At 39.5% G+C, this 16,537-nt stretch overlaps 1 protein-coding gene across 18 annotated transcripts in view; it reads left to right on the top strand.

Annotated features, from left to right (window-relative positions):
* Positions 1-16,537, top strand: part of APBB2 (amyloid beta precursor protein binding family B member 2) — a 317,140-nt gene that overhangs the window by 128,156 nt on the left and 172,447 nt on the right. For 6 of the 18 annotated variants that reach the window (XM_053922824.2, XM_024573761.4, XM_045182788.3 and 3 more), the window contains one exon: positions 15,132-15,200. The exons of the other annotated variants lie outside the window; for them this stretch is intronic. In XM_053922824.2, coding sequence (XP_053778799.1) covers positions 15,182-15,200 — 19 coding nt within the window. In that variant the 5' untranslated portion in view covers positions 15,132-15,181. The remainder of the gene's footprint in view (positions 1-15,131; positions 15,201-16,537) is intronic. 18 annotated transcript variants of the gene reach the window in all.

A 16,537-nucleotide genomic window follows, 5' to 3' on the forward strand; every position in this document is an offset into this window, starting at 1 on the left:
GCTTGCCTGCCTGCCCTTCCATCGAAGTGGAGAGCCGATCATGGCTGGAGATAGAGGCCCCTGGTGTTCTTTGTGAATGGGCATCCTGTGTTGAGGGGAACGCCCTGTTCCTGGTGGTGGCCTCAGCCTTTGGGTCAGGGCGGAGTAAGCACATTTTTCTTCCCTGCTGCCGCCTTTCTGAGAAATGGGATCCTGGGGGACTGTCTCCTCTAAGACCTGTCTGCAGGCCCCAGCGGAAGGGCCCAGCGAGGACCAGCAGGCGGTTCCAGGATCAGTAGCTGATACACTTGTGGGAAAAAACCCTGAAATGGATGAGAGAACACTGAGATAATAGTTTGGGTGTGTGTTTTCTTACCATTTCTGCAGTCTGGGGCATTTTTTTTTCCTCTCCTTTATTTTTTCCTCCCTCCCTCCTTTCATGTTCTTTTCTTTTTTAAAAATATTTTATTTATTTATTCTTAGACAGAAGGGAAGGGAGGGAGAAAGAGAGGGAGAGAAATATCAGTTGGTTTCCCCTCTCACACGCCCTGACCAGAGACTGAACCCACAGCCCAGGCATGTACCCTGATTGGCACACCTTTCGCTTTGTAGGCCAATGCCCGACCAACTGAGCCACACCGGTCAGGGCTCTTCCCTCTTTCCTTTTATCATTTCTTCTTCCCATCTCCTTCTTTTTTAAAAAATCGGAGGAGTTGCTGATTGCGCAGGACCAGTAAATGGGGCTGCACCTGTTTCTGTCTTTGATTCTGGCTTTTCATCTTGCTTTCTCAGGGAAAGGTAACACGGGAGGTCACATAAGCACTGGTTGCATGTGGAATTGCACAGCGCGCACTGTTCAGGTGTGGCTGTTTGAGAAAGACAAGGGAACTAGAAGACTTGGCTCTCCCTGTCCTCAAGCTCCTTAAAAAACATTGGAAAGACAACATGCATGTGTGGCTTCAAATTCCGGTTCAGTCACTAGCAGAACATCCACGCACACGTTTTGTAATGTCTCATCTGCAAGGTGGGGTTGGTAATATTCCCTTCAGAGGGTGTTGTCTTGCACAAATGGGAGAACGCATCTAAAAGAATGCTGCCCGCATCTCTTACCTCCCTTCTTAAAAATTCTCCCTTCTCTTATCTCCAATCTTAAAAATTCTGGATTGTGCCTTAGAATGATCTGAGAAACAGTAGAGGGGGAGGGGAAATGTAAGTGTTAAACTGCCTCTGCCTGTTTACTCCATTTCTGCTGAGTAACCCTGTGAGTGTGTGTGTTTCATTTTTTAATTTTGAGATGGGAGGACTGAAGTTCAGGGAGGTTGAAAATAAAATAGTTCCACCACCTGCCAGATGTGTGACCTCAGGCAATTATTTAGTATCTTGTTGCTTGCTGCCTCATCTATAAAGTGGGATAATGATAGTTCCCTCCTTACAGGGTGGTTATACGGATTGAAATGGGTCATGTGCACAAAGTCTTACAATAATGCCTGGTAAATAGTCAACATGATGCAGGTATTAAAAATTAATTATCATTGAGGAAATTGCCTAGTGTCTTTTAAGCCACTCTATGGTGAAATCAGGATTGATTCATATACATAATGTGTTGAAATGGGACTTAACTGTCATTGCTGAAACAGAATAGATTTGGTTTTCTTGGACAGGGATTGGGGAACTGAGGTTAGAGACATCAGGAAAAGTTCGAAGATAGAGAAGAAAGGATTTCAAGAATGTGGGGAGGAAGGGAGACATCCGGAGATGATTGGGAGCAGGTCAAGAGGAAGCTCTGTGTTGCTTTTGTGATGTGGCCGAGGAGAAGCCGTTTGCGAGTTGCTTGGCTATGGCACTCACCTTCTGGAACCAGTTAGTGAGGGACTGAGAAATCACCAAGGAGATCTTCATCTTCACAATCTCTGTTTCAACAACTCTGTAGAGGCAGTCACACAGAATAGTAAACTAAGGATTCCGGAATCAGTAGACTGGATCTGGAGCCTGGCCCTGGCGCTTATTAGCTGTGTGATGTTTTGTAAGTTTCTTGACCTTGCTAGTGCTCTGTGTCCTTCTTTGTAACATGGGGAGAAGGATGGTGCCCACCTCCTGGGATCTGGGGAAGCTGAGAGACATTGGGCACACTGTTTATGATGAGCTCGGAGAAAGCCTTCAGCAATTGTTAGTTGCTCAGTGTTCCCCAGGGCTTAATGTTATCCCCTGGGCTTTGGTTGGAAACTCACTCAGTCCAGGAGGCGTCCTTGGTGACAACTGAAGCACTGCTCTTTCTGGATCAATCCCAGCCAAGCATTGAGGACCCCAGGCCCCCGTCACTGTCTCAGGCAAGAATGCAGCCTGGAATCTTGAGTTGCTGTGGAGGTACACTTTATTTGCCTCTCCGTTCCCTCAAAGAATCTTCTTAGAGCTTAAAGGAGATCAGAAATGGATATAGATTCTTCTTCTGTTGGGTTCAAAACATCTGAACCTTCATTTCCATTCCCCCAATTTTTAATTCTTAATAATGCTCCAGGGACTTCTCTATCTAGCAATGAAACAAAATTCCATTATAAACGGACAATTTTGCACTTACGTTCTTTGTTATACAGAGATTTTTCTCCTAGTCTCATTTGTCCTCACTACCACGATTGGAGAGGGGAATGAATAATGGGCTTCTCTACGAAAAGTTAGTTGACAAGGTGAAGGAGGTTCCTCACAATCACAATCCAGACGTCAAGCCCCATGCGTCCTGACTCGCTGCCAGTGCTCTTCCGGCAGCGCCCGTTCCCCCCAAGCCTTTCTTCTTGCTTCTGGGAGCAAGGTCCACTGGGCTGCTCCTTGCTGTCCAGGAGGCAGCCGCCCCTGGAACCGCTTTCCTTTTTAATACAGGCCTCACCGCAGGCCCATGTCCGCTCTGTGGGCAAGCTCGAAAGCCTTTCTTCAAAAACTCGTGCGATTTCAGATGAAATCGTTTTCCTGGGCCAATTTAATGAGATCTTTGCTCTCTTTCATTTATGTCCTTTAATTATTTTGTTTAAAAGAAGAAGAATTGGAGAAGACGTCTGCTTTATGAGGTAGTTCATCTCTCATGTTTTCTCTGATATATGAGGGCCCAGTTGAACAAATTAAGGCTTCATCTCATTCTTGTTTGGGATTGTTCCGTTTGGTGCTTTTTGCGTCGCTGCCATCAGCTTTTCTTGGTTGTGTGTTTGGGATGTCTTGGAGTGTAGATTTTGTGAAAAGATGTTATCTTTGTTCTGTAAATGGCAGACACTGCGAGCCATTTTTGTATATAGTGCCAAACCATCACAACAGGGTTCTTTGCTTTTTTTAATCCCTTCTTCTCACTGCGAGGAGTCCTATTAACATGTTTTCTGAGCTACAGTGTAAAAGCTATCAAATATAGCAGGGAAAGCAGATGGGGGTGGTTGCTGCCTTCCTTTTCACAAACTCTAAGCCTAGTCTTCCTTCGTACAACTTGGCCTTACCACCTTTTACCCTGGAGCCTGCAGTTATGAATAGGAGACATACGCAGTGTGTGTGTGTGGGGGGGGGGATGGGGAGTGCTCTTCTTTCTTCCTTTATTTTTAAAGCTGTATGGTATGTACATATATAACTTCACATACAAACTTTACTTCATTCAGATTGGAAATCACTCCTGCTCTGAATTTGAAAATGTTTCATACTCATTATAAAAATTTACATAAATCAGCAACATGTGAAACATTAGAAGACATTTTTGTAAGTCTTGCCACCAGAGATTCCTGCTGTCAACATTTTGATGAACTTTTCTCTTTATTCCTTTCTGGGCTGTTTACTACATGTCTGCCGTGTGCCAGGCACTAGGAATATACTGATAAATGCAACGGTCCTAGTCCCTGCCCTCCTGGAGCTTTTCCGAACGGGGAGACAGAGACATTAAACAGATGATATGAAATAATTTAATGCTGGTACCTCTGGACTTATGATGGGGTTATGTCCTGAAAAACTCATAGTGTTTGAAGAGGTAGTAGATGGAAAATGTGTATAATACACCTGACCCACCGAGCATCATAACTTAGCCCAGCCTACTTTAAATGCGCCTAGGATACTCATTAGCCTACAGTTGGGCAGAATTATTTGACCTAAAGCCTATTTTGTGATAAAGTGTCGAACATCTCATGTAATTTATTATGCATATCACTTTTGCACTATTGTAAAATCAAAAAATTGTAAGTTGAACCCATAAGTCAGAGACCATTTGTTTATGTTTTCTAATTCAGATGCATATTGTTCTTTTATGTCTTGTATAATTTTAAAAATAATCTTTTATCTTCTTTTGAATAGTATATTATAGTTTCAATTTTTTAAAAGATTTTTTTATTTATTAATTTTTAGAGAGAGGGGAAGGGAGGGGAAAAGAGAGGGAGAGAAACTTCAATGTGTGGTTGCCTCTCTTGCGCCCCCTACTGGGAACCTTGCCTGCAGCCCAGGCATGTGGCCTCACTGGGAATTGAACTGGCGACCCTTTGGTTTACAGCCCTTGCTCAATCCACTGATCCACACCAGCCAGAGCTATAGTTTTAATTTTTAAAAAACGTGTCATGTTTTCATTGTCTGTTAGGATATCAACCTGTTCCTTAATCTTTTTTTAAATCATTGAGTCCAAATGAAATTTAATGTTGTTAGTACTTTAATAAAATTTAATACCATAAAAATTTTATGAAAGAATGACACCATACATGCTCTCTTTGTTCTAGCTTTTTATTATGATAATTTTCAAACATAAAGAAAAGTTGAAGGCACTGTAGATGGAATTCCAATATACTAGTCATACTTTTTTTTTTAAAGATTTTATTTATTTATTTTTGGAGAGGGGGAAAGGGAGAAAGAAAGAGAAGGAGAGAAACATCAGTGTGTGGTTGCCTCTTGGTGCCCCACACTAGGGCCTGGCCCACAACCTAGGCATGTGCCCTGACTGGGAATTGAACCGGCGACCCATTGGTTCACAGTCCAGCATTCAATCCACTGAGCCACACCAGCCAGGGCTAGTCGTACTTTTTATAAATAATTTTTACTCAATAATATTTTTAAAAAATCTACATAACTATAGAAACATTCTCACTTTTAAATGATGAATAATATTTCACTGTACAGATATGATACTTTATTTAATCTGTTCCTTATTGATGGGCATGTAACTTGTTTCTGATGTCCCTAGTAGAAGTAATGTTGCTTGTATGTCCTTACAAAATATTCCTAAGACTTGCTGTCATGGGGTAATCTAATGTGCAGAGCATCAATGGTTTTATGTTGTCAATGAACAAGAGTAGAGACCGCAGATGCAGCCTTCCGTGAGGAAGACAGCCCTGTGTAATCTGGGCAGGGCACAAATCTCCAAGACAGAACTTGGTTTCCACAGACTCATAGACAGGTAACAGACTGGTAGTTACTAGAGGTGGGGGGGGGCGGGGGAAAGGGGGAATGGGTAAAGGGAGTCAAATATATGGTGACAGATGGAAACTAAACTTTTGGTGGTGAGTACACTACAGTGGATATGACTATCGAATCATAATGTTTTACACCTGAAACTTATATAATGTTGTTAACCAATGTTACCTCAATTAAAAAAAAAATTAATCTTAAGGAAAAAAAAAGAACTTCATTCCCTACAGTAGGATCCTCATGTAGCATCGACCTTCGCCTTCATTGGTTCAGCTTTAATCCCAATGGCTCTTCAGTTATAGCGTCTCAGTTGTCATGGGTATAATTAGTGTATCACTTACCTGTTGCCACAATAATGCTGCGTAAGGAACCATCTCCAAGTTTAGTGGCTTAAACAAGAGCCATTAGTATCTACAGGCTGGCTGAGTGATTCATACCATCCCTCCTGGGCTCACTCATGTGCCTTCAGTCAGCTACAGGGATACTGTGTAGGTCTCTGCAGCGCCCGCCGCTATTGAAGTTCAGCTGGCTTAGGCTGGTCTAAGATGGCCTTGGTCAGCAGGATTCAGGTGTCCTTCCCAAGTCTTCGATGTCCTTCCAGCAGGCCAGCATGGGCGTGTTCTAGGCAACAGAACAGACCATTTCTTTTCCATGGGGCTGGAAGTGAGCTATGCTTTTCAAGCTTCTGTGTCATCTCATTTGCTAACCTATTGCCCAAAGCAAGTCACACAGCTAGGTCTGAGTCAGTGGGAAGAAACTACAAAGTTACAGGGCAGGGAGCGAGGATATAGGGATGTTTTTCTTTGTGTGTGTGTGCAAGCTGAGTTTTCTTTTTTTAAGTATATTTTATTGATTATGTTATTACAGTTGTCCCAGTTTTCCCCCTTACCCCTCTCTGCCCAGTTCCCCCTTTCCCTCCAGCAATACCACACCTTGGTTCATGTCCACCGGTTGTGCATGTACGTTCTTTGTTGCTTAAGGCTGTTCATGCAGTCTGCCCTCCACAGCTATCCAGCAACATATTTTCAATTATCACTTCTTAGAAGCATTAAACATTGCTGTTATTTCTAAACTGCAGATGTTATGCCTTTGAAATATGAAACGTGGGAATCAAGCGTATTTGTAAGAGAAGCATAAAACTTTCATTTCTATTTAAAAAAGTCTTGTTAAGAGTTATAAAGTTAACTCACAAATGGAAAAATCTACATTTATCATTCTGCCTTGAAAATATTTCTGTTCCAGGTGTTGGTGTTTTCCCCTGGGTTTCATTTTAGAAAACAGGGTTTTCCCTTCTGTGCATAATTTTCTTTGTTTGATATGGGCTTAGAAATTGGTTTTGAAATCTGGCTTTGAGAACGTTGGGTCAAGTAAGATGAGGAGCCCGATAACTATGCATAGTGTCAGATGGCACTAGGCTTACGGTGATCCCTTCGTAAGGTATGTAAATGCCTCGTCACTATGTTGTACACCTGGGATTAATACAAAGTGCAGTGGCAGTTACAAAAAAAAAAAAAGTGAAGAGTTAGAATCATAAATCAAACTCCTTAAATGTTTTTGCTTTTTTTTTTTAAAGATTTTATTTTTTTATTTTTAGAAAGGGGAAGGGAGGGAGAAAGAAAGGGAGAGAAACATCAGTGTGTGGTTGCCTCTCATGCGCCCTCTTCTGGGGACCTGGCCCACACCCCAGGCATGTGCTCTGACTGGGAATCAAACTGGTGACCCTTTGGTTCACAGACCTGTGCTCAATCCACTGAGCCACACCAGACAAGGCTGTTTTTGCTTTAAATATAGACATTAGAGATAGGATTAGATCTGTGCATCTTTTTGCAGGGACCTTTGCTTTTTTTTCTCTCTATAAGTTATGATAAGTGGTAAATTCAGGTTCTTCCAGAACAGCAATTCTCAGCAGCAGCTATGCAATGCCCAGGTATGCAGATGGCAAGAAATTGTTACTAGAATTATACTTCAAAAGTTATTTTTAAAGTCAAGTTTATTCCCATAGAGTACAGTATTATATGCCACACCTCTCTCTTCTCTGCAGAAATACAAACTACTGAAATAAAAATTTACACACATATACTTACTAAATACTCTACATTATGTATGCATCATAAAATACCACACCCTTTAGTTGTTTAACAGAAATTGTGTGTCTTGTACTAAGCAGGCAATTTAAAGTTTGTTGTCACGTTTGCTTTATTTTTTGACTTTGAAACCCACCCCCAGAGTGAGCCAAGATGTCACATACTTGTTCTTTATTGCACTGTCTTGAGCTATAAGGAAAAAGAGGGCTTAGGTTTTGCTTGCCAGCAGTAGAGAGCCCCTTTGTTTGTGTTTTACCTGGGTGTCAGGATGTTGGACATGAACTTCAAAAGAATAATAATACGGCAAGGACTGTCCTGTAGAATGAATTGATTCAGGTAATCTGAGTCCACTTCAAGAGAAAGTCCTGAGGGACATGGCAGAGTGGTACCGAGCCTGCCCTCTGGAGGCAGAGCGTTGTGGCTCCTCACCAGCTCTGACACTTGCCTTCCATGTGACCTGGGACACGTTACCTAACCCTCTGTGCCTCAGTCTCCCCATTAGTAAAATTGATGTAATGATAGTACTTCTTTCCTGGGATTATTGGAAGTGATAAGTAAAGTAATCCTTGTAGTTCCCACATAGGACAATGCCTGGCACATAGTAAGTGCTCAGTAAATATCAGGTAGCGTGGGTACTGGAGAGAACCCTGGTCATCCCATGCCGCTGCTCCACTTTATCGATCTGGATAGTGATTAAGTCCTTTAGGGAAAATGTTTAAAACTTTAAAGTGTTTTCAAGGCAGTATGGATAGGAGACAGGTCTAATCCTGGAATGCAATGTCTACTTTAAAAGTATTTATCAACTCATTCAACCTTGCGTAGTTCAAGAGCAAGGGGAAGATGATAGTTTTTTGACAGTCCCTTTCTGTGCTTGGCAGGTTACAGTGATTTCAGTAATGGTAGAAAGGGAGTTTTTATTATAATTGCAGTTCTTAGCTCCATTCTTGGACTCAGCTCATTATCCGTGAAACATTTTTACAAGACGGCAGAACCGGGCAGGGAGAGAAGACAGAGCATGTACACCACTGAAGTTTATTGAATACTTAATGGTGAATGTGCGAAGGTCTCCAAGGGACTTTGCTTTTATTCAGAACACTTACAACCTCATTGAGAAAACAAGTCTATGTGTAAGAAAAAAATAATAATAGCAATAGTGATAGTAGTTAGCATTATTGAATGTGTGGAATCCGCCAGGCACTACATAAAGCAAGCCAGCCACCTGTTGTGTCTCATTTGATCCTCATAGTAACTGCCAGATTGATAGTTACCACAATTTGTGACTGAATAGAACACGTTTTGGACATTAAGTATTGTTTCGCAATCACATCGGACCTAAGTCTTGGCTAGGCTAAGGAGAGAAAGAGATGACTCTGGGCTGAGGTTGGACTTCTCAAAGTTGGCGGTTGGAGGTATCGAGAGCACTCATTACTTGCATTTTTGGGAGTCCTAGACGAGAGATGATAAATGTCTTGCAGTACCCAAGATAGTCTTGTGTAACAAAGAAGGTCGTACTCTACAAAGCTTGCAAACACCCTGCCAAATATTCTTGTAGGTGAACAATGTATTTATAATTATCTGAGCCTAGAATTTCTAAACATAAAATGTTTTTTTACAGCTTTAATACACGCAGTCTATTCTAGGAGTAGAAACTCCTTGTAATTGATAATTATACTTAATATTTTTGGGCTTGTGTAGAGTTGCTCGGCATTTGGAAATTGAGGTCATTGGCAGCGATGCAGATTGTGATGTCCGTGTTGAGAACACAACACACACCTCTGTCCATTGGCATTCGGAGCTGTCACTCAGTGATTGTACCCAGAGATGTAAGAAGCTGGTTCCTGTTCATTCGCTGTGACTGGTAGTGTCGTTAGACCCAAGAATTTGATTGTCGAAGTGTATCTCTCCTTTCATTTCTCCTTTTCCGGAACTTTTTGTTTGATAGGTTATATTGTCTATGAATTTCACTTCAAGATAGTAAAGGGGGTGCTGGAAAATACTTGTTACAATAAGAGCGTGTTGGATGTGATGGGAGTTTTCAGGAAAATAGCTATTTGAAGGTAATGAAGGACTTGAGTAAATGAGAGGTTCTGGAATCAGTCAGGTATCAGACTGACAAGGGCTGAAAGGACTCTGTTCTGGAGGCTGTTGGATAAGGGAGTGATGGTGAATGGAGCATTGTTTCTGTGGCACAGTGTGGCCAGGACGCACCTGGGAGGAGGTGTCAGGAGGGATTAGATGAGGCTGGGGCAGGTGTTATGCACCTGTGTGAAGTACTAAAGGTCCGCGGAGGGATGGATAGAACAGAGAGCAAGGTAAACTGGGAAGAATTTCTTAGACTTTTTTGACTGTATTTGGCGAGGACAGGTATAGTGAAAATTTAATTTGAGCCTTTTGTCCCTCTTTGGCATCATTTCAAAGGACACAGAAAGTCCTCATCACAAGATTAAAGAAACTTGTAACTGTGTGCTGACAGATGTTAACTGGACTTACTGTATCATTTTCTAGTAAATGCAGATGTTGAATCAGTATATTGCACACCTGAAACTAGTGTCATTTATGTCACTTATACCTCAATAAAAAATAAAATATAAATAAAGAAGGCATTCTTTCTTCAAGAAATTTACCCTCTATTAGGAAAAAAGATAAAAATAGAAAGCTCATGTCAAGTGTATTAAGAGAAATGTACAGAGTTTAGCAGTGGGATAATAGTGATTAAAACAATTAGGTAGTTCAAAGAAAATGTTATCGATGATGTAATACTTAGCTGGATCTAAGTGAATGAACGCTTGTAAGTTTTCATGTGCTTCTTGGAAAAAAAGGAGTTATACACAACTTTCACTTACTAAGGAGTAAGTTCTCATTCTCACCCTTGTAGCCGAAAGACCAGGCAGCAAGAGAAGGAGAAGGTGCCGTTTGCACAGGTGCTGAGCACTGGCCGTGAACTGCCCTTGAAGGTGGAGGCTGTGCTGGGTGGTGTCCTTGCTGCACATAGCTTTCTCTTCCTTCAGACCCGGGGTCGGAACTTGCTCTTACTAGTTCTGGGGTCTGAATTGTCCCTTCTAGCTTTTCTGCCTTGCCAACACCCCCCCTCTTTTTTTTTTGATAGTGCCTTAATTAAGCCCTCCTCAAATTACTCAGCTTGATGGTGTTGTCTGTTTCCTACCTGAACCTGATGGGCACAATGTGTAATTACATGCTGGAAAAAGGCAGAATGCACAATAAAAATAGGGGGAAAGTCCTTGTATTCAAACTGTAAACACAATGTCACACATGCGAAGAAAAATCAACAATACAGTGGAACACATAGAGGCATGATTACAGTGAGATAATTTAGCATTCTTGGTCAGGGTCATATTGTATTGACAAAAATAAAGACATTGAGGATTGGATTGATATATAATAAGTTGAATAAATATATGTATATAATTTCAGGTTTATATATTGATGTGTACTTGGGAAAAAAGTAGATAGCATCTTACACTGAAGTGAAATACAGGTGAATTTATGTATTCACTCGTTTGTTTAATAGTTCTTTCAGGAATTCTGCTTGGGGGCCGCTCCTGTGGTCCTATTGGACTTTTATTGAGCACCAGTAGTGTTATCACCAGGCATGTACCGTATTTTGCCATGTATGATGTGCACCCACGTTTGTGTGTGCATTATACACAGGATTATTATGCCCATGGTATGTAATCATTATACCCATGTATAATGAGCATCCTTATTTTTCCCTCAAAAATTTGGGCAAAAAAAGTACACGTTATACACAGCAAAATACTGTTAGAAATATGGATTTTCATTAATAGGACAGAAAAACGCTGCTGGAGGGGAAAACTGTTGTCACTGGATTGCTTCACTTATGTAGCTTTAAGCTTTGTTTTAACATTGCAGCTGTATTCTTAATGTGGAGCTCGTAGGGCCCACCCTGCTTCCTGGGTCTCTGAACTCACTATGTGATTTTTCAGGAAGCAAAGGCTCTTGCTCTGAATGCTGAGAGACCTTCTCCAGCTTTACAGCCGAGCTAGCGTTTTAGCCTGACTTTGCTTTTTTGGGAAAGGTAGACAATATTTGGATTAGGATAAAGTTTCAGAATCTGTCTCTTTATCTAAATCAGCACTTCTCCAAATGAGATATAATGTGAGTCGCGTCTGTAATTTGAAATTTTCTAGTATTCACTTAAAAAAAAGAAATGGATGAAATTAATTTTAACAATAGTTTATTTAACTCATTAGATCCAAAATATTATTTCAACATATAAGCAATATTTTAAAATTATTAATGAGGTTCTTTACTTTTTTTTTTAATGCAAAGTCTCCAAAATAAGCGTGTGGTTTATACTTACAGCCGTCAACCCCGATACAGAATACTCATTGGAAATACTTGATCTGTGTATCCGTTTCATAAAATTTACAGTTGAAAAGTAGATTCACGACCCAGGAAGTTCCAAACTGACTTCAATATTTCCCAAGTATTAGCTTATAAATTTAAGTTAATTATAATCAAATAAAGTTAAAAACTCACTTCCTCAGTTTCATTAGTCACCTAAGTGTTTGTAGCTCCCTGTTGCTCCTAGTGGCTTCTGTATCAGCACAGCTGTAGATTATTCTTAACACCATACTTAAGTGCTTTTATATTTTCTCAGGTTTATTAATGAGTTAGAATTAGTTCATGCCACAAAGTTTTCAGAAAGTGTTTTACTACATTAGATTAATTCATCCGGCATAGCAGTGCCTAGGGAAAAATAGCTCTGCACTCAGGGCCAGGGAGTGCTTTGCACATAGTAGGGGTTTAATCAGTGTTTAGCTAGCTACACCCTATTTAGTCCTCAAGTTTACTTAAATTTTACTTTCTCAGGGAAGCGTACCTGCTCCTTTGTTAGATTTTTTTCATTGGACTGAGTTATTTTCTTCCAAAACATACATAGTTGTACGTTGATTTGAGTAATTTTGTGATTAATAGCCATTTCCCAGACTAGACTATAAGTCCCGTGAGATTGGGGAAGGTGTTTTTGTTCATTAAAGTGTTCCTTGCCCATGGCGAGTTTGGAATAGTATTGGTCAGATAATAATACCACAGGGCCATTTAAAATACGGCATGAATAGCAGATTGTCCAGTTCTTAACTTTATAGAAGTTGGAGTTTGATGTTGGGGGGCAAGAAAAGGAATATTTTAAGGATTATGCATACTAAAAAGTATGCATATTTTTAGGTTTTGTTCAAGTGTTTTCAAAATACTCCTATAAGTATACCTTTTCCTAGCTTTCTTCTACTTTATTGGTCTTCATTTTTTTGAAATACCTATCACCTCACATCTGTCTTTGCTAATAACTTAAGGTAAACTGAAGCCAAAGGCTAGAAGGTAGGAAAATTGAACTGTGAAATACTTTTAAGGAGCTGAGGAAGGCACAGGGCAAAACCAAAGGGGATAGGGGGAGTGTCTCTTGCTGTTTCAGGACAGGTAAAAATAAACCCGCCCTTTTAATTATAGAAGAGTAATGAGCCTTACCCACACTATGTGAAAATATGATTAAAAATGTACTGAGAATCAGTAACCCAAGGTTGTCAGGTCATTATCTGAATCATAAAGTTAGAGGTAATACCCAGTAAAGGTTACTAGTTTGGAAAGGATAGCTTAGAATTTAGCGTTTGCAAATACAGGGATGGGCGAAAGTAGGTTTACAGGTGTAATGCAAATAAATGATACAATAATTATTAAATAATAATACACGAATATAAACTCTGTTTTACGTACTCATCACTGTAATCCTACTTTGCCCACCCCGTATGAAGTCTCCGATTTTGAATAATGCTCTAGTAAACCTCTTGCATTTACTTTTCTTTTCAACACATGCACGTGGAAGCGAAGCATACAGAAGCATTTCTGTAAGCATACAGAAATGTGGACAGGAGGGACAGCGTGCTGGAGTTTCACAGGCAGACCCAGCAACAGGTCATGACCGTCGCCACATCCTGGAGGCTGCCCTCCTGATGCTCCAGCCCTCTTGCCCTGCAGGGTTAACCGTTATCCTGACATACATAAGTTTTTCCTGTTTTTGTACCTGATATAAACGGAATCACTGCAGTATCCGCCTTTGAATTAATAAAACAGATTATCATTCTAAGTGACGTTTCTGGTAGCAACTCATTGAAAACAAGGTGTTTTTGTGGTTTTCCTGATTATGCATCTAATTTGGTAAACTGGCAGTTTACCGCTGTATTTACCATATTTTGTTGTGTATAATGCGCACTTTTTTGCCCAAATTTTTGAGGGAAAAATAAAGATGCTCATTATACATGGGTAGTACCTGAAATACCTTGTTATCTGGTCTTGTGTTTTGTAATTATTTGTTACATAAAATTCCTTGTACCATAATATGTTCAAAAATAAATGCTAAGACTAAAATTCCTGTATAATACAAAAAAACAAGTATCTAAATATAAATGAATAAAAAATTATATTAAAAAATTAAAATGAAATATTTTTTTCCTTGAAAGTTTGGGCCAAAAATGTGGGTGCGCATTATACATGGGAGCACACTGTACACGGCAAAATACGGTTGTGCTTTACTATTCCTTTAAGAAATGGTCTACGTAAGTGCAAGAGTGTGTGCATATGCACAAATGTGTGTATAGGCACATGCACATGCCTTTAAAGATTTCACTCAAATTCAGTCATGCTGTGCCATGCGTGCCATTCACCCCTCAGTGGTAGGGCTGAAAGCCCCTCTCGTAGCAGCTCGTGTAGATCCGCTTCATTGTTGCTAATGGCGGCATGGCGCTCTGTTATATAGACGTACCATACTTTAATGAGCCGGCTGTCTGCTGGAGAACAGGTAGGTTGTTACTGATCTTTTGCTTTTAGGACAATATAGTCTCTGTGAGTTTATCTATAAAATCTATTCTTAGAAATGAAATTGCTGAAAAATGGGTCCTACATTTTTACTTGGCTCAGATATTTCTAAATGGCCCTTTAAAGAGTTTTGCTACTTTTGCTCCCACCAGAAAGGTTTAATAACTCCTATTTCCAGTTTCCTATTTCACATTTTCTTAAGTTTTAAGTGAGGTTAGTTCTTTATACATTTATTGGGCAGTTGTGTTTCTCTTGGGATTTGTATCTGTCCTTTGCTCATCTTCCTATGGGCTTACTCATACTTTTCTTAATAATTTCAAGGAGTTCTTTCCATGCACAGGAAATTGTCACTTTTGTGTCATCTTTGCTGGTTTTTTTTCCTATTTGTTTTTTTGTCTTCTCTATGTTTATAGCCAGTTTTTCCCCCTAAACTGAAGGTTTAAATTTTTATATGGTGAAATGTACCAGTTTTTTCCTTATTGGCTTCTGAACTGTGTGTTTTTAATGAGAAAAAGCATTGGAAACTTTAGATAGATAATAGATAAGTAGATGGATAGGTAAATATATAGATAAACTTAAGCCTAGAATGGAAAAAACATCTCAAATGCTTGTGGGAAAGGGGGCCTAAGCAGGAATTCAAATTTTAGTAAAAAGTGGCATAACTATAAATAAACAAAAATTTGACGTTATCTGTCAAAATTTATTTAACATTTTAAAATGTCTTTTGGAAGGGTTTGCAATGATATGCTTATTTCCTTATATGTATGCTTTGTTATTTGGGGTTTTAATTTCTCACATGATCCCTCTTTTCAGATTTCAAATTATAACCCATTTCCTGCACCATTGCTGACGTCCAGTGATCCATGTCAGAAGTACTTCCAGGTCAGATACACTTCCACATGTTTCAATGCAGAGAAGCAGTTGCATATTAAAACTAACAAATGTATGTGATAGATGATTGTTTTGCTGTCCAACTTATGATTTGCTAAAATAACATGTTGTGGATTTTGATTGTTTTTCACTAATGTAATAGAAAAAAATGAGTCTTTAAAATAAGATAGAAGAATCAATTGGTCTTAATTGTATTCATGTAATAATTGCACGACTCTACTGATACAACATGAAAATATTTTACTTGGCTCTAATGGGAAATATAAAACCATCAGATTTTGCCATCTAGCATTGCCCATTATAGCCTGTAAACTGATACCTATGAGCAAAGGAGGTGGTGGTGTGAGTCTCTGTGAACAGCATCGTAGCCATTGTGGGATTTGCCTAGAATAGACCTCCCCAAGTCAGTATTCTCCTTGGATTCAATGCTGAGTAATTTCAGGCCCTAGGAAAAGTCACCGTAATTTTATTATATGTTCCTCTCTTTGTGACATGATGGATGCTGGTCTGTACAAAGGATGGTGTGGGATTTAACTCTTAGCCTCACAGCAATATAATAAGGGGAAAGTGATGGCAGTAACATCTGGAATGAAACACATCGTAGGACTGCAAGTGGCAGGTACATCTGGGCAGATTCCGTGTTTGCTAGGGCACATACCGCTCAGAAACTTCTGAGTTTTTAAAGAAATCGATTTTAACCATGGACTAGTAGATATTAATGCCCCTAAATTTTAAATTAAACTCACGAAGTATACCCAACTTCTTTTTTGCTTTACGTAACACTGCATGTTTCACTTCAACAGAGAACTCAAATAAAACAATAAAATAAACACTAAGTGCAGTAGAAGTATATGAATGAATAGGAATGTCCTTTTTATAGAAGTCAGCCAAAACCTGGATGACAAACCTAAGTTCACAGAGGAAAATTAGGAACTTACGTGAGCCTTAAAGGATATTGAATTCATGCTGGGAAAATTCGGGGGCAGGGATGTTTTCTTTGTAAGTACATACTTGAATTGGTACGTTAATTTTGGAAAATCAAGGCAAATATGTGTGTCCTTTTAAAAACATATTTTAAGTATTGAGAATAAATCCCTTTAGGAATTGTTTAGCATTAAATTTTTTTTTATTACATTGGAAGGTAGACTCAGTATGGAAACATTTTAGGAACAAAGCTGGCAAATATATAAAATGATGTGTTTTGTTCTAAACAGCGGTGAATTAATCAAATGGCTTGTAGAAATTTCTTTGGCCATTATATTTTGTTATGTTGATATAGTCATTCTTTCTGTTAGTACTCAAATTGCATTGTTCCTTGGTAGTTACAT

Source organism: Desmodus rotundus, chromosome 4, assembly GCF_022682495.2.
Source record: "Desmodus rotundus isolate HL8 chromosome 4, HLdesRot8A.1, whole genome shotgun sequence".
Taxonomy (NCBI): Eukaryota; Metazoa; Chordata; class Mammalia; order Chiroptera; family Phyllostomidae; genus Desmodus; species Desmodus rotundus.